The following is an 18,895-nucleotide window of genomic DNA, read 5'->3' on the forward strand; positions in this document are numbered from 1 at the left end:
CCAGCAAAAGGAGCAGGCAGGTCCACTCTAACTTCTCCACCAAGTGAGCTCCTGGTGGTCCACGCCGTATAAGGCTTTGACGGGTCCTCGTCCCCAAACCACATGTCGCAGAAGCACTGAGCTCGTTAGCAGGCTAGCTAAACTGAGGCACTAGCTAACAAGGTCAAAACTCAAAACAACTGTTCAGCACGAACGCCAACACATGCAACAATCTGCACAAGCGGCCACCGCTGCCACCAATATAGCGGCTCCTCTGTGGGCTCTTGACAGGCGTGAAATATTAAAAGAAAGAGGGAGACGGGACCACTGTGAACCGTTAGAGCGCCACGACGTGGCTCCTCTTTATTGCATGTTCTCGCGCGCGTTCCCGTACACACACACACCAAAAGCGGGAGCCCTTCGCTTCTCGCCTCCCGCCTACGGCAACACAACAGTGCCAACATTAACCCTGTGCAGCTTCACAGTAAATAAAGGAAATAAATAAAGCAAAGACATCAGAAAGTCTGTTACATTACTATAAACAAAGTTATTGTTCCAGACAAATAAGAGAAAGTAATAATTATTAGATATAAAATGGACAGTAGGACAAAATTTTTATTTGCAGATATGTATAATAACTGACCAATTCGCAGATTTACAACAGATGAGCACATCTGCAAGTAATCCATACACTGACCATCCAGAAGGTGGCAGACACGTCTATGGGATATTTCACAGGCGCAACAACCTTATTCAACTGATCTGGTGCATCAAAGTTCAGCGGATGTCTTGTCATTGTATGGTCTTAATTTCGAGACATGGTCATTTCTGCGCACATGGAACCGTGTTAATTTTCTGAATAAAACCCAATCATATTATTATTATTATTATTATTGCAAAGTGGAGTGCACTAACCCACAGAGCCCTCCTGGGCAAACGGTGATCTGTTAATTAAGAAAGAAGCTATTGTGCTGGTAATATTTTTACGAAGTACATTCTACTGACCTTAACCTGTGATGTTTTAACTCAAAGTCAATAGGCTTCTTGGGGTCAATATATTGAAGACACTTGCCAAGCTTGGTGACAATCAGACAGTTAAAAAAGAAGTTATTTCGCTCAGAGTACACGCCAGTGACCTTGACCTTTTGACCTGAAAATCATTACGCTTCTTTGAGTCGCTATGTATCATGCATATGCCATGTTTGGTGACAAATGAGACAGTACAACTGAAGATATCTTGCTTACATGTTAAATGTCACATGACTGACTGACGTCTGGCCCACTGGATGTGCAGTGGTAAAATAAATAAATAAATAATCAATAAATAAATAAAACAAAATTGCACATGAAATCAATATATAGGACTTTAGCCTTTTATTTTGCCAATAAATTACATAGAAAATACACAGAAACTCCATATATTACCAAGGATAAGCACTTCCCCCAAAAGAAGCATGCTTATTTCCATTGTGATCCTCAACTTCAATGGGAAAGTTTATAATACATATCGTATGATGTTTTACGTCATATCAGCGTTTATCTTTCTTGCGTGACAAATTTTCATGGGAAAACGGAAAGGAACGGGAGTGAAACCTCTTGGCTCGGGCGGTTGCGCGCATGCGCAGTGCGCTGCCGCCGGCTATCAGAGGCTGTGTGCGGCTCCACCCCTCCCACAGACAGCGGCATGGCGAGCACAGAGACTGGAAGACAGTGTGAGACTGACGGCTGCAGCAAAGACGCCAAACTTCAGTGTCCCACTTGTATCAAACTTGGTATCCAGGGTTCCTACTTTTGCTCGCAGGTACTGGTGTTGTCCGCCGCCGGTGACTTTAAATGTCGCTTTTATTTGCTAACAGGCCCCGCGTGTTCTCACCTGGAAGCTAACTGTTAAAGCTAACATGCGCTTGATGAACTTCAGCAGCGTCGTTATTAAAAACTTTGCGGATATTACCTGACCTTTTAGCGAGGAGGCTGAATAATATTTGTAATTTTTGCTGTATAACACTTAATAGGTCCGATGAAAACATTGGCTGGCTAACTGTCCTAGCTAAGCACGAAATGACAAACCTAAAGTTTATAAACTGCCAGTAATGTTAAAACCAAAAAATAAATAAATACAATTTTTTGTTTTCTGAGAATTATTTCTTCTTTGAGGGATATTAAACGTTGACGCTGTGTTACCGACGTTTTTATTATTAAAATTCTGAATGAAAAGTTTAGTTGGATAGTTTGAACAAAACTTTATTTTCTGTCAGAGTGCACACATTTAAATCTGGGTGTTGATATAGTTTTTCTTCGCATGTTTGTATCAGATGGACCCACGTTTATCACGTTTGTATGTTAAAACTGTCTGTTTAAAGGACAGGTGAGATCCCGAAAGAAGTGAACTTTCATCCCACAATGCACTGCGCACCATAGCAACCACCGCAAAGGGTAAATCAAAAATGTACATCTCAGAAGGCAGGTGTGTTGTTTCAGTCGTTTAATTAAAGCCAAACTTTACAGATGTAAATGTTTGGCTGCAAATGCAATGAGTGAATTTTACTTGATAAATTAATCTGACTCCATACGCCACAGAAAATCTGAAAATAAGATTAAACAAGAGCAATCCGTGATTTCTAATGTCTGCCAATCAGGCTCCGGATCACCTCCAAAATTCACTGGAGCCTTCCCTGCCTTAATACCCAACAGTGGTGCAAATTTGGTGAGAATCTGTGAAGTATTATTTATTTATTTTATTTTATTTTTTACGTAATCCTTCAAAGCCTATATAAAGACAAATCTTGATCCCGGTTATGGATCGCTTCGAACATTTAATGGAGTCTTCCAATATAATATGTATCTGTGGTGAAAATTTTGTCAAAATCCGTGCATTAGTTTTGATGTAATCGTGCTAACAGACAGACAAAAGTAAATGCTGATATTATGTTGGTGGATGTAAAAAAGACGAGTTTCAAGCAGTCTACTTTGGATTGCTCTCTTCAAATAAGACTTATGTTGCCTTCAAATGGATTTTACAAATATGTCTTTGTATCTAGATAAAAGTACAAAATGGCTAATATCTGTACTGATAATTCTATCTGTATGTAGTCGTCTTAAGGTTCAGGTTTATCCCGTAGCCATTCATACGTGACATGAATGATAACTTCAAGCTATGACACGTAACGGTGTGAGTTGCTGTGGTGAAAGTGGTAGGGCATCAGACATCTGAGCCGAAGACTCTGGGTTTGAATAGCATAAAATGCATATCCGTTGTCCTGGCGGCGAGGAAGATTGTCTCTTGATCGTCCACCATTTCTGATAGATGCTGCACGGTTGTTGGGCGATTCTATGGTAACGGAATTACAATCGGAGCACATTTTTAATGGGGAGCTAAAATATGGACAGATTTTCCCTGTCGTTGTAATTCCGTTACCATAGAATCACCCTGTTGCGGGAAGCTTCTGCCGGTCAGGATCCTGCTCCATCACCTTCCTCTTTCGCATCTTCTCTGCGTCTGTCTATCTATCCTCTGTGTGGATCATTTCTCGCCAGCTGGTTTGGTCCATCGCGTCTTCTTCCCAGGTCTTCCAGTCAGTCATCACAATTGCATAGTTTTGGAAGCGGAAAAAGTGTTTTTAAGATTGTCACTTCAAAACATAATTTTGGCCCTGTGTATGAATAAGGAGACAAAAAGTGAAGTTGCATAGCCTCATAATCGTGACCTAGATTGATCAGTCGGAAGCAATGTGTATCACTAGAATTATGTATTATCAATACGGCTAGACGGTTGCTTGTCAAGATGAGTGAAACTTACTTGAATTAGGTCAAAGACTGTTCCAGAGTAAGTACTTTAGCTGTTCCCAAATTTAATGAGTTGAACACCACATGTTTATATATTGGTTTATTTTGCCATTTGACTTTCTGTTGGTCTTCTTTCCCATTTCTTCCCCATTCTTTATGTTGTCACGCACAGGAATGTTTCAAAGGCAGCTGGGCGTCTCACAAGTTGTTGCATAAAAAAGCAAGTAGGTATTGTGATCCCTGTAAGAACTTTAACTTCTCCGTTTAACACGTTACTGTACATTGGACATTCAGACAGTCCTGTCAGGATGCGTCAGAGGTACACGGTGCCTCGACTGTAAACTAAACTCCTGAATCACTGCGGTTTGTTTTCTTAGAAGAGGACAGGAACCAGAATGAAGCTAAGAACTGTGTGGAGACAGACACCAACACAGACCCGTGGTCAGGGTACCGCTACACAGGAAAAGCTACGCCCTCACTATCCACTGGTAAGTACTTTACAGAAACAAGTACACATGCGTACACCAACATAAAGTAGCCACTTGCTAATTATAATATTTTAGTGGGGCTGTATTGACGTGCCCCCTCCCCCTGGGTTATTTTGCATGGTGTTTGCTGTTAGTCATCTGTAACTCTGAATGAAGAGCATCTCCCATGTCCAGTGGCAGTATTGATACAGTTGAGAAAATACTACATGCCCTCGAGCTTTATGATGTTTTAACTTTTTGGAATTAGAATTCGTAAAAGATCTTGTTGGACAGTATTGTTTGGGTGTCTGGTTACATGTGTCAAATAAGTATGTTTATTATACCCCCTGCAAACCAAAACTGGTTTTGGGGTGTGTGTGTATATATATATATATATATATATATATAGATAGATAGATAGATAGATAGATAGATGGAAAGAACCAACCAACCAACCCCTGGCGAAAAGTATGGAATCACTGGCCTCAGATGATGTTCATTCAGTTGTTTAATGTTGTAGCAAAAAAGCAGATCACAGACATGACACAAAACTAAAGTCATTTCAAATGGCAACTTTCTGGCTTTAAGAAATCAAGAAAAAAAGATTGTGACAGTCAGTAACGGTTACTTTTTTAGACCAAGCAGAGGAAAAAAATATGGACTCACTCAATTCTGAGGAATAAATTATGGAATCACCCTGTAAATTTTCATCCCCCAAACTAACACCTGCATCAAATCAGATCTGCTTGTTGACATTGACCCTATGCCATGACATTGACCCTATGTGTCTTTTTGCAAGGAATGTTTTCAGTTTTTGCTCTATGGCAAGATGCATTATCATCTTGAAAAATGATTTCATCATCCCCAAACATCCTTTCAATTGTCCAAAATATCAGCGTAAACTTGTGCATTTATTGATGATGTAATGACAGCCATCTCCCCAGTGCCTTTACCTGACATGCAGCCCCATATCATCAATGACTGTGGAAATTTACATGTTCTCTTCAGGCAGTCATCTTTATAAATCTCATTGGAACGGCACCAAACAAAAGTTCCAGCATCATCACCTTGCCCAATGCAGATTCGAGATTCATCACTGAATATGACTTTCATCCAGTCATCCACAGTCCACGATTGCTTTTCCTTAGCCCATTGTAATCTTGTTTTTTTCCGTTTAGGTGTTAATGATGGCTTTTGTTTAGCTTTTCTGTATGTAAATCCCATTTCCTTTAGGCGGTTTCTTACAGTTCGGTCACAGACGTTGACTCCAGTTTCCTCCCATTCGTTCCTCATTTGTTTTGTTGTGCATTTTTCGATTTTTGAGACTTATTGCTTTAAGTTTTCTGTCTTGACGCTTTGATGTCTTCCTTGGTCTACCAGTATGTTTGCCTTTAACAACCTTCCCATGTTGTTTGTATTTGGTCGAGTTTAGACACAGCTGACTGTGAACAGCCAACATCTTTTGCAACATTGCGTGATGATTTACCCTCTTTTAAGAGTTTGATAATCCTCTCCTTTGTTTCAATTGACATCTCTCGTGTTGGAGCCATGATTCATGTCAGTCCACTTGGTGCAACAGCTCTCCAAGGTGTGATCACTCCTTTTTAGATGCAGACTAACGAGCAGATCTGATATGATGCAGGTGTTAGTTTTGGGGATGAAAATTTACAGGGTGATTCCATAATTTTTTCCTCAGAATTGAGTATTCCATATTTTTTTCCTCTGCTTGGTCTAAAAAAGTAACCGTTACTGACTGCCACAATCTTTTTTTCTTGATTTCTTATGGTGTTTCTTAAAGCCAGAAAGTTGCCATTTGAAATGACTTTAGTTTTGTGTCATGTCTGTGATCTGCTTTTTTTCTACAAAATTAAACAACTGAATGAACATCCTCCGAGGCCGGTGATTCCATAATTTTTGCCAGGGGTTGTATAAACAAACAAACACACTGTTTCAGTGCTCTCCCTAAGCAATGGCACAATGTCGCTATGCCACCACGGACATTGTCAAATTTAGGGTGTCCCTTTCTGTTTTCCTGGGTAATTATTTTTTCATGTCTTTACAAGTTTTGGATCTTTCCAGGACGGTGTAGTCTAGTCAGTCGAACTGCATGTGAACGTGAGCAAAGCCTGTGAAAAACTGGGCTCTGGAGTGCAGCTTTTCCACAAAAGCCACAGTGATAAATCCGCTCTGCACCCTGTCGATGAAAACGCTGATCAAATCTGAATAAAGGGGGTTTTTGAATAAACTTGATTGACTTAAAGTGCACATATAGCGGAGAGCAGCCAGCGGACCAAACAGTGTGTTTTTAAAAAATGCACAAACGCACTGCTTCGCTTTAAATGCACAGTCTGTTTCAGATGATCAGCGTGGTTCCTCTTTCTCTAAAAAAAGGCTTTATTTTACTCTGTCATGTTGGAAAGTTGTAGCTTCTGGTGCAACATTGATTAGCTCTTACGCGGCTTATGCGCATGCATCGTTTCAGCCCTAAACTCTATGGATTTGAGTGAAATTTCACACTGTGGTAGCACACCACGTGAAGATGTGCATGAAGGAAAATAATTCTAGTTTGATGTATTCAAGGAGAGATAATTGGACTTTTTGCTGTTTTTGTTTTGCTGTAGACTCCTATGAGGCTGGTGCCCAGCGACATTCAAAGGCCAGACTACGCTGATCATTCAAGAGGTAGAAAAGCTCCTTTACTGGATGATTAGATTTTATGCAGCTCTGTACCCTGGATATCAGGGATTTAGATGCTTTTCTTTCAAATAATGTCATAAATACTCCAGCTCTATGTTTCGTTTCTGTGGTCACTTTGTACGCCCCCCTCCCCCATCCATCCCATGACCACAGTGACCAAATTCTTGTATTTGTGACCTGGTCTTATTTACATCTGTTTCTCTGAGCAAATCATTCATTGTGGAACCATAGCAACCTGCACCCTTGTCATCTGACTGCATAGATTCATACTCCAGTCGCCATGGTTACTGTCCGTTCATTCTCATGTGAAGCCTGTTTCAGAGCTAAAGCAAACTGTTACACGCTTAATCTTTTGATTGTTCAAGCATATATATATATTAAACACATTTTTTCTCCTGTGTAGTTGTTCCAAACCATAGGTAAGTGTATTAGGTTGTTGCTGGTTTGTTATGGTCTCACCGTAGATTGACTGACCACAACAGTGCGCCGTGTTTGATTACGGTCACACAAACCCGTCTAAACTCCAGGTTGCTAGGCTACTGTTCATTTTCGTCCAGCAGTTTTAATGTTCAGTTAATAATGAACCTGCCTTTTTAAATGTTGCCTTAACTGTATTTGTTCCTTTCAGCCCAGTAAAAGTGAAGGTTTATGTTGCGTTCTTGATTAGCATATAGTTTAAAACACAACTTTTTTTTTTTCATTTTCCAGCTGACAGACTGCACTGACACACATGCTTCTTCAGAATTTACAGTGTGAGTGTCATCATGCGCTAACGCTCGTGTGCTGCCGTAGTTTTAAATCCCGCAGGAGTAGCTAGATTTCATAGCACAGCAAGATGCTTTTAGATGGCTTATATTTGGGGTTAGGTGTAACACAGCCACAGCAGGTTAGTTACTTTTTGTTAAAATCAAGTCACAATACGAGGTCTGTTAGAAAAGTATCCAACCTTTTATTTTTTGCAAAAACCATATGGATTTGAATCACGTGTGATTGCATCAGCCAAGCTTGAACCTTCGTGCGCATGCGTGAGTTTTTTCACGCCTGTCGGTTGCGTCATTCCGTGTGTTGATCCGGGACGTCGTCTGACTTCCACAGAAATTGCAGAAGACATGGACATCACCACTTTTCCGGCACATTGAGACAGACGTGCGGAGAAATTTGCCGAAATGTGCCGAAAAAGTGGTGGTGTCCATGTCTTCTGCAATTTCTGTGGAAGTCAGATGATGTCCCGGATCAACAAAGCCTTCACTTTGGAAATGAACGGCACATTCCACTGTTACAGGAGGTTTTGTCATGGAAAGAGGAGCGAGGAAATTCGCGCATCGGACGGAGCCGCATGGGGCAAAGCAACGCCGTGATGAAGCCTCACAGGACATGTTCTGGCATGTCCAGCTCATTCACAATTTCTCAGATAGTCACACGACTGAAAAGCCACCGAAAGCCATCTGAGCCATCTGAAAGCCGTCCTGTGAGACCAACACGGTGGTGCTTTTGTCCGCTCCATGAGCGGCTCCGTGGCGCATCCCTCCGCTTCTCTTTCCATGACAAAAACTCCTGTAACAGTGGAATGTGCCGAAAAAGTGGTGATGTCCACGTCTTCTGCCATTTCTGTGGAAGTCAGACGATGTCCTGGATCAACAAAGCCTTCACTTTGGAAATGATCTGGTTGTTTCAGCGGGGTTTCAGCCTGTCGATCTGCGCTCGGAGTGTGCCGCGCTCTGACGCTGTGGGCTGTCTTTAAACTGGCTGGAGCACTCCTTAATCTGTGTAATCCCCATAAAATCGTCCCTGAAAGCCATCTGAATTTTCCGAATGGTGTCCACAGTTTCTGGAAAAATTTGATGCAGCAAAGCTCCAAATCGTTCAGACATTTTATTCGCAATAAAAATCCGACGAGAGGGGTGGACCACTGCTCACACAAAGCCTGCTCACAGGCGAATGACGCAACCGACAGGCGTGAAAAAACTCATGCATGCGCATGAAGATTCAAGCTTAGCTGATGCAATCACACGTAATTGAAATCCATATGGTTTTTGAAAAAAAATAAAGGTTGGATACTTTTCTAACAGACCTTGTACATGAAAATTCAGTAAGGTATATCTTCTATAATACATTCCACTTCTAAGGTAGCACTCTACTAGTGTATACTAAGGTATATCTAAAAAAGAAGAGTAGAGTAGAGTAGAACCACTTAGGTGCCTGGTCTTGTGAACCAGGGATGGTAGGTTGAAAAGCTTTTTTTTTTTTTTTTTTTTATCCCATGGGAACTCTCCCTACCCACCCAAACAGCTCAAGAAAATGGACAGCATGTATATAAGTGATATTTACACAATCAGGGTAATAACATATACAAGAAATATAGTTACTACATAATATTGTAGGAGTTAGCTTCTAAAACCTAAATATTCATACAGGAGAAGATTGTAGTATACTTATACCTAGTCTGTAGACTTGTAGTAAAATTAAATTATAGCTAGTTGGCTAAGCTATAAATATGGTGATATTATTATAGAAACAGAAGCTATGATGTAATATGTTTTAGGTATCTAAAGTTCACCCTGCTAGCTTACTGTAGGAAGACAAAATACCTACTCTATATGCTATCTAATGGAAACCCCAAACTTAGATACCATCTGTTGATATCTATTAAAGAACCCATAAACTGAAGCATGCTGAAACACATGATGTTGATGTAAACTATACTTTGTCCGTGGTTGCTGCAGGAGGAGCTCGAGTTCTGGAGGAATACTATTTATTTTTAATGGTATGGTTTCTTGTAAAACCAGAGAGTTGCAGCTGGCTCCAAAATGCAGGCAAGATGATGCAGAAATTAAAATGATTATGCAGTATTGGCCCCAAATCTACATCCCCAAACAGTAATACATGATCCTTTTGGGTTAGTATTTTCAGTTTAAAGAAACAACAACAAAGCATAAGGATGAGCATTAAGCAGTATTACTCAAGAAAAGTTGTATTATATTGTAGTAGTTGCTGTGCATTGAATTGTTCTTGTTTAGTGTGTTTTTTTTTTTTTTCTTTTTCTTCTGTCAGTCAGTTCTTTCAGTTCATTGACACTCAGTCAAATTATATGTTACACGCCCATGCACATCCAGAGATAACTGCATGGGAATAAATAAATGTCATTGTGAAAGATTTTGGAACACATATTCATATCCTGATTTTTGTGATTGCGTTGACTTTATTTAAATATACTTATTTTTAGAATATATGAGCTAGTGCTGCTTTAATTTCTATTTATTTTGGGTAGAGGCATTAATATGTACTGCAATATGCTGCTTGTAGCCTGCGCAAAGTGGATTTGCATAGATTTAAAACCCTAGCTGTCTGAATACCAGTCTGGGAAATGTAGCTGATTTGTACTAGCCTTTGGTTTTTATTGATTTATATCCCTCTCACTCCCTGGCGAGGGTGGTACAGTGAGGAAAATAAGTATTCGAACACCCTGCGATTTTGCAAGTTTTCCCACTTAGAAATCATGGAGGGGTCTGAAATTTTCATCTTAGGTGCATGTCCACTGTGAGAGACATAATCTAAAAAAAAAATAAAAAAATCCGGAAATTACAATGTATGACTTTTTTTTTTTTTTTTTTTTTATAATTTATTTGTATGTTACTGCTGCAAATAAGTATTTGAACACCTACAAACCAGCAGGAATTCTGGCTCACACAGACCTGTTAATTTTTCTTTAAGAAGCCCTCTTCTTCTGCACTCTTTACCTGTATTCATTGCACCTGTTTGAACTTGTTACCTGTATAAAAAAAAACACCTGTTCACACACTCAGTCAATCACACTCCAACCTGTCCGCCATAGCCAAGACCAAAGAGCTGTCTAAGGACACCAGGGACAAAACTGTAGACCTGCACAAGGCTGGGATGGACTACAGGACAACAGGCAAGCAGGTTAGTAGAAGACAACAACTGTTATGATTATTTATTAGAAAGTGGAAGAAACACAAGATGACTGTCAGTCTCCCTCGGTCTGGGATTCCATGCAAGATTTGTGAGGTAAGGATGATTCTGAGAAAGCTCAGAACTACACAGGAGGACCTGGTCAGTGACCTGAAGAGAGCTGGGACCACAGTCGCAAAGATTACATTAGTAACACATGATGCTGTCATGGTTTAAAATCCTGCAGGGCAGCAAGGTCCCCCTGCTCAAGCCAGCACATGTCCAGGCCTGTTTGAAGTTCACCAGTGAACATCTGGATGATCCAGAGGAGGCATGGGAGAAGGTCATAAGGTCAGATGAGACCAGAATAGAGCTTTTTGGAATCAACTCCACTTACCATGTTTAGAGGATGAGAACAACCCCAAGAAAACCATCCCAACCGTGAAGCATGGGTGTGGAAACATCATACTCTGGGGGTGCTCTTCTGCAAAGGGGACAGGACGACTGCACTGTATTGAAGGGAGGATGGATGGGGTCATGTATTGTGAGATTTTGGCAAACAACCTCCTTCCCTTAGTAAGAGCATTGAAGATGGGTCATGACTGGGTCTTCCAGCATGACAATGACCCCAAACACACAGCCAGGGCAACTAAGGAGGGGCTCCATAAGAAGCATTTCAAGGTCCTGGACTGCCCTGGCCAGTCTCCAGACCTGAACTCAATAGAAAATCTTTGGAGGGAGCTGAAACTCCAAACCTGAAAGATCTAGAGAAGATGTGTATGGAGGAGTGGACCAAAATCCCTGCTGCAGTGTGTGCAAACCTGGTGAAAAACTACAGGAAACGTTTGACCTCTGTAATTGCAAACAAAGGCTACTGTACCAAATATTAACGTTGATTTTTCACAGGTGTTCAGATACCTATTTGCAGCAGTAACAGACAAATAAATTATTAAAAAAAATCATACATTGTGATTTCCGGATTTTTTTTTTTTTTTTATGTCTCTCACAGTGGACATGCACCTAAGATGAAAATGTCAAACCCCTCCATGATTTTCTAATTTGGGGGAGCAGCTCCTACTGCTCCTATTACCACTGGGGCCACTTTGGACTTTACCTTCCACATCTGCTCCAGTTGCTCCTTCAGTGCTGAGTACTTCTTGATTTTCCTCATGCTCCTGTCTAATGTTGCTGTCAGCTCTGATTGCCACAGCTTCTTTCCCTTGTCAGCTACTTGTCTGTCTGGAATTTGATGTTCCACAGGACTTTAGCCCTGTCATTCTCAACCTCCTTCAGCAGTGTCTTCCATCGGGACCTGGGGACTTTGAATCCATATGTGACACAGATGTGTGTTAAGGATCTGTGTCAACTTTCATTTGCATTCCCACTGTGCTGCATTGTGATGAAGCCGCTGCAGCAGAGTGTTTGAGGTGTCATAATGACTTTTAGTATCATTTCAAGTTTTTTGACAACATCAATGGTTTGCTCACTGATGGAACTGTGGTGGTTTGATCTTAAAAAAAAAAAAACAAAAAAAAAAAAACAGGCAGACATTTCTGTTTAACATGTACAAAGAGACTGGCAGCACTGAAGTGGTGCAACAGTACGGTAGTAGCGGAAAGGACGTCTGTACGAGGTTTACTTTGACACAAAAAGAAGCTCCAGCTCTTGAAGAAAAGTGTTTTTTTGAGTGGACAGATGGAGTTAAATCACTGAATGTGGAAAAGCCAATTAGCAAAATTGTTCAGCAAACATTTAGTTTTTTTAAGGATATTTAGGTTTTTCAGCATTGTGAAAAGAAATATTTGAAAAGTAGTTTCTCGGTATCAAACTTGACAATGACCAACACACTGTTTCATGACTTTGACGGACTTGGTGCTCATGAACGCGTGTTCGGTCTACACACATTAAAATACGATTGGTGAAGAAGCATCAGAAGAATGCATAAGAGAGTGAATGACACATCACATGTTCAAGTGTTCTTCATTGTATAAATATCAATCAGATCATTTCTATAAACACAAACTTCTCTTGAATAACAGACAAAGATGGCATCTGAAATATAATAAATTAAACAAACTGCACTTTAAGAAAATAAAAATTCAGAAGGCAAATGGCGCTGTGCCGTTGAAGGTTGAGGTTGTCAGAAAACTGATAGACCAGTCAGGTGTGAGTCAGCTCATCGGCTTCACGGAGTATTGATGTATGAATAATTTCACTCGTCTGTCCTTGTTTTCTCCCCACAGGGATGTCTGAGTCAGAGCAGTTTCTGAAGGGGACGTCACAGATCAAAATCCTCTCTCCAGAGGACATTGAGGCCATGAGGGTAGTGTGCAAGGTACTGTAAAGAGAACTCCTCAAAGTTAGAATTCACTGTGCTGTTTACATGTTTCTATGGTTTGCTGTTTTGAGGGTGGAAGGTAAGCTAGCCGTTTTAATTGTTTTGTTGTTTATTTCCAGCTGGCACGGGAAGTCCTGGATATTGCAGCTGTGATGGTAAAACCAGGAGTTACCACAGAAGAAATTGACCATGCTATTCATCTGGTACAGTACACACACGTGCTCACCATCCCCTTAAGGCGGTGTACACTAAACAAGGATGTGATATGAATTTGTGTTAACAGCTCTATCACAGAAAAATGCTGTATTACAACGTGTGTGGAGTAAATGTTGCTTTAGATTAGACTCCATTGCAACAGTTTTAATAATCCTGCAATACAACTGCTGCAGTAGTTCCCGTATTACATCATGACACACATTACATGGTGTTACATACAGGCACACAGGTAGGCAGATACACATACCGATGTTGTACTACTCTAGTTCAGGCTTGGTCTCGCCACCTCCAAAGAGTCTGTCTTGACTCTGTGTCAACAAATCCAAAATCCCAAGGTTTGGGCTTTACGTTGGAATTTAGGAGTTTTTGAGACCAACCGTGACCAAGACCGGACTAGAGTACTGCAACACTGATGCACTCCACACATTTGAACGCAATACAGATGTGTTGACACATTTGTCCTTTACTAAAAGTCCACTAAATGTTCTTAAAGAATTAGTGTCAGGTGGAAATGAAAGTTTCTTGTTTTTACCCAAAGCCAAAATTTGCGAAGGCCTTGCGTTCATCTGTCTGTGCTCAGCATAGGTCCAGACCTATTACTGCCAGGGTCTTCAAATTCACAGGGAACATTCTTGGGACACAGACCTTGGACAAGTTCAAAGATGGCTGTATTTTTAAACTCCAAACTGGAAGCTGAAAGGGGGCGGGGGGTAGCTAGGGATCTTGAAAGGACCCAGCTTCCAAGTTGTGTACATGAAGGTGCCCTGGACAACCTACAGAATCCTGCAGTGGCCATGGAGAGGGAGATAAGTCAAATTGAGCAAAAAAAAAAAATTGTGTAACGCTTGAAATGCTATTGCCCGTGTGTTACATAATTTGTTCCCAAGGTTTGGTTAAATTGCAGACACAAAATAAAATCGGCCAGAAACTGCTTGGCGTTCAGAGGGGTGAGGGCCTACACACTGAACCTGTGGTGGTTATTACTGTATTTCAGAGGATGTATTTGCTTTAGAGTCTGGTTGTTCAGTCTTTCTTTCTCACCATTCTCAACATCAGGCTTGTACAGCGAGGAACTGTTACCCCTCCCCTCTCAACTACTACAACTTCCCCAAATCATGCTGCACATCTGTCAACGAAGTCATCTGCCACGGCATCCCAGACAGAAGACCACTTCAAGAAGGAGACATCCTTAATGGTATGCTTGCTCTCCTGCTTTGTTGACTGACAATCACACAGACTGTTGTTTTCACCTTGTAGCCAAGCAAAGTTTAGCAGCAGATTGTTCCATGTGGTGTAATGTTCTTTTGTCTATCTGCGATAGTTCCCACAGTAGTATAGATTGTCAAAGTGTAACACTGTGTTGATTTTTGGAGCTAACCAATCTTTGTATGTTTCTCTCCCCATTTTTTTCTTACACTATAAACTAACAAAACAAACATTGGAGATGGAAATCTACGGGAAAAAATGCCATATTCTAGTAAATAGTAGTAGTACAGCTTGATGCATGAACAGTAAGAACGTGAGGAGATGTTTTTGATTTCTCTGAGATCTCACAATGTCAGTCACACACCAAGTCCTCCGAGCGGTCATGCTCTGTTTGGACGTAGAGATAAAGTGATCGATCAGGAGGTGCTGTCCGTGATAAATGGCTGCAGCAGCAGCATCCTAAAGTGAAGTCAGCAGGTGTTTTGCCAATTTTAGCTCCTTTATGGATATTTCTGCTGAGGCGATGCCTTCCGACAGCCACTCCCCTCAGCGCGTCTGATTTACTGCGTGCCATCGAGCCCTCCCTCGCTGTGCACTCCAACAAGACAAATTGTTTCATTAACCTTTTAATGCCGCCTCACTTATCATTTTGTGTTGTCTGTGTTTCTGCTTAAGTGTGCACGGGCCCACTTTGGCCACAGGTAATTACAGTTTGATCACCTGCTTGAAAGAAGGGTGCTTTTATATTTGAATCTTGCTGGCTGCCCATCCACCCGTGTCACCGGTTGATTCATGCTTCAGGGGAGATCTTTGTGTGTTTTTGAAATTTGTCACCCAGGCCAGTTTATGATGCAGAACATGTTCATGTTTTCACGCTCTCGCACAGTCGACATCACTGTCTATCACAACGGTTTCCACGGAGATCTCAATGAAACCTTCTTTGTCGGAGAAGTGGATGAAGGTGGAAAGAAGCTGGTTCAGACCACTTATGAATGCCTCATGCAGGCGATCGACTCTGGTAGGAGCTTTATGTTAATTTATGTTTTTTATTATTATTATTTTTAAATACTCATTGATTCCCTTTGTAATGCAGTTTATTTATTTATTTATTTTGTTGTAAAGCATTTTGAATCATTTCATGCCGGTGTTGCAGATCGAACGGCCCCCCTAAAAATCTATCAGCACCACCGCCCCCCCACCCGATGACGCTGTTCACGGATTAACACCTCGTTTCTGCTTCAAACTGCCTCCGGTCATCATCTGTCTCTGAAGCTTTAGTACAACAATCATTTCCACATAAATTCAGCATTAATTCATCATAAAATGCGCCGGAAGCGATCACAGCGCCACGGCTAAACGAGATGAGTCACGGAATTTTGCAGAGTTTCTGCTTAAAATGGCCTAGTTTCTGCTTAAAACTGACTTTAGAATGATTTAAGAGGTTTTACCTTTATCATCTGATGGTTAATAATCCCATTAATCCATTTGATTGCTTTGGGTGAAGAGACTCATCTCAGATGCAAAAGGAGGACCGATTTTTCTATTTATTTATTTTTTTTAAAGGAGCGGACTGTTCGGTCTGCGACACCGGCAGTAATTGAATACATTTATTCCCATCATGTTGGATTAAATGGTACTGGACTGCATTTATATTGCGCTTTTCCATTTACATCAGATGCTTAAAGTGCTTTTTTTTCTTTTTAACAGTGAAGCCTGGAATTCGCTACAGAGAACTTGGTAACATTATCCAGAAGCACGCTCAGGCCAACGGCTTCTCTGTGGTGAGGAGTTACTGTGGTCACGGCATCCATAGACTCTTCCACACGGCTCCCAACGTGCCACATTACGCCAGTGAGTACCCGAACCTGCCGTTGTCGGCATTTTGAACCTGTGGCACCCAACTTTTCTGATGAATGTCTTTTGAATAATTTTTCTCCCCAGAAAACAAAGCAGTTGGAGTCATGAAGCCCGGCCACGTGTTCACCATCGAGCCCATGATATGTGAAGGTACATGAAACTGAAAATGTAATGATGAGAACAGTTAACGATAATTCATTATAAAGAAGCAAGTAGGAAAACACTTGAGGATACTTGGAATACACGTTTCTTTCAAATGCCGCGTGTGCTGATGGTCAGAAGTCAGTAAGTACTGTGTTGTCTGGAGTATACGTCACATCTGCTAAAAAAAAAAAAAAAAATGTTATCTTGAAGTCACGCTGGAGTAGGAGTCTTTTAGAAGTCTATCAGTCTATTCATTTTAATTGTGATATTAATTTTGGTTAAAGACAAAGAAAATTGAAAATATGCAAAAGAAAAACCAAATCCAACACATTAAGCAGTACAACTAAATTGGGGGAGTAGGGCCTGAGTCAACAGAAAACCCAGAATGCATCCCTGGACGTCAAACACACAAACCTTTCTGGAGGCCTTGAGACTCTAAAACACGTCTTTTCCGATAGTAACCCCCCGCGCCAAAGACGCGTCATCGAGCCAATTTCTTTTCTTTTCTTTTGGTATGTTTGTTGTTGACATGGACATAGAACTCAATTTTCTATGGGTCTTGAAAAAACACTCAAATGCTGAGGAAATCCTGGCACTGGGATGTTCTGAACTTTGAAAATGACTGGCAGTCAATGAGTTAAAAGCTGTCCCCTTAAAATGTGTTTATCCTGAAAGTATTTAATAATGTGAAGCTTAAAGTCTTTCTGTAATATGATGCTGCATCAGAAAAGAGCAGCACAACAATTTTCTGTTGTCTTAGTCGTCTCCTCCTGGTGAACAGCTTATGATTTGGTTGTGAAAAAAGTTGTCAGACTTTTATTTATTTTTTGGCTTTAATCTATCTCAATAACCAGTTGACCAATTTCATTCATATTTTGCGTAAGGGTGCACTTCCCTTAACACTGTTACTGATTTGTGGGGACCAGGGGATGTCATCTCCTGATAACTCTTACTGAATTTTACTTATTTTTTCTAAAAAGCTGAGTTTGTGTCTCAGGTGGATGGCAGGACGAAACGTGGCCTGACGGCTGGACGGCAGTGACCAGAGACGGGAAGCGCTCGGCCCAGTTCGAACACACTCTGCTCGTGACCGAGACCGGCTGTGAGATCCTCACCCTCCGTCTGGAAGATGGCGGCCGCGCCCATTTCATGAGCCAAATGTAGGCCGGGCGGCGTTGAGGAGTGGACTTCCCGGACACAGACAGCAGGCTCGCTGGCTGTTTGTCACACAAACACACAGATATAAATATATGGATACCAGAGGCACCGATCAGAGAGCTCAGGCCAACTGTGGCTCTTACTGTTTGAATTAAATATTGGTTCCTCAAATTAATGGAAATACTTGAATGTGTTATATAAAACGTGGATTGATTTTATTAGTGAAAACTGTCCCATGAAGGAAGTAATATTTATGAAACTGGACTGAACATCAGGTCTGTTTATGGCCTCTTGACCCTGGAGTCGTGTCCACTGGACCAGTGCTTCCCAACCTTCTGATTTGTCCCCCCATCACACAAGCACCTGAACTCCTCGTGTCCAGCTGTGTAAAATAGGAGCCATACAGTACCTTGTAAAAATCTTACGTACATTTTAAATTCTAATAACACTGGTCACCAAAAACAATTTTTTTTTTCTTACATGAACTTTGAAAACTGATTTCAGGTAATTTTGGGGCGCTGAGTCTGAGCTCAGACTTCCTCTATCACATTTTTTTTTTTTTTTTTGCAGTCTGTATGTTCCTTGTTGATGGATTATGCAAAAGTTGCTCTCTCACACATTTGCCTCCACTAATGCACAAAAGCAGAGATTTTAAACCAGTTTTGCGAAATATGAACAAGAGCCGTAATGTTTATGGAGCCGTAGAGGTGTTCCAGACTGCAGTTTTTGCTTCAATGCTTGATAAGAGAAATATGTCAAAAAAAAGTGATGCAATTGTCAAAAACTAACACCAGATTCATATTCAGCTCCCCCAAATTACCCAAAATCTGTTGAAAAACTCCATGCAAGAAAAACTGTTGACCGGTGTAATTTTAAGAAGCTGCAAAAAAGAATTAAAACTTCGAAGTATTACATATTTTTACAACAGAGTCCAAAGCAGGAAAGAATAAACAATGGATGTCTTGGGAATACCTCCACATTTATTTATTTATTTTATTTTATTTTTTTTTTTGCAGGAAACTCAGAATTTTAAAAGAACAAGCAGCATTTACTGGGATGTATTCTTCATGCTTTTTTTCTGGTCAGCTTAATTTTGTTTAATATTTATCCTTTTCTGCATTTAAGGCCTGAAACACATTCC

General features: G+C 40.8%; 1 protein-coding gene across 1 annotated transcript; it reads left to right on the forward strand.

The window, feature by feature from the left end:
- The first annotated feature begins 1,623 nt into the window (after positions 1–1,623).
- metap1 (methionyl aminopeptidase 1) lies at positions 1,624–18,020 on the forward strand. Its single transcript, XM_034195250.1, is given in 12 exon segments — positions 1,624–1,780; positions 3,935–3,986; positions 4,140–4,225; positions 4,227–4,250; positions 6,851–6,911; positions 13,079–13,170; positions 13,293–13,376; positions 14,446–14,584; positions 15,482–15,613; positions 16,303–16,446; positions 16,537–16,602; positions 17,594–18,020. Coding segments are annotated over 12 exon segments (1,164 nt in total). The 5' UTR covers positions 1,624–1,663; the 3' UTR covers positions 17,761–18,020.
- The last annotated feature ends 875 nt before the right edge of the window (positions 18,021–18,895 follow it).

The sequence above is a fragment of the Thalassophryne amazonica genome, chromosome 19, assembly GCF_902500255.1.
Source record: "Thalassophryne amazonica chromosome 19, fThaAma1.1, whole genome shotgun sequence".
NCBI classification, from domain to species: Eukaryota; Metazoa; Chordata; class Actinopteri; order Batrachoidiformes; family Batrachoididae; genus Thalassophryne; species Thalassophryne amazonica.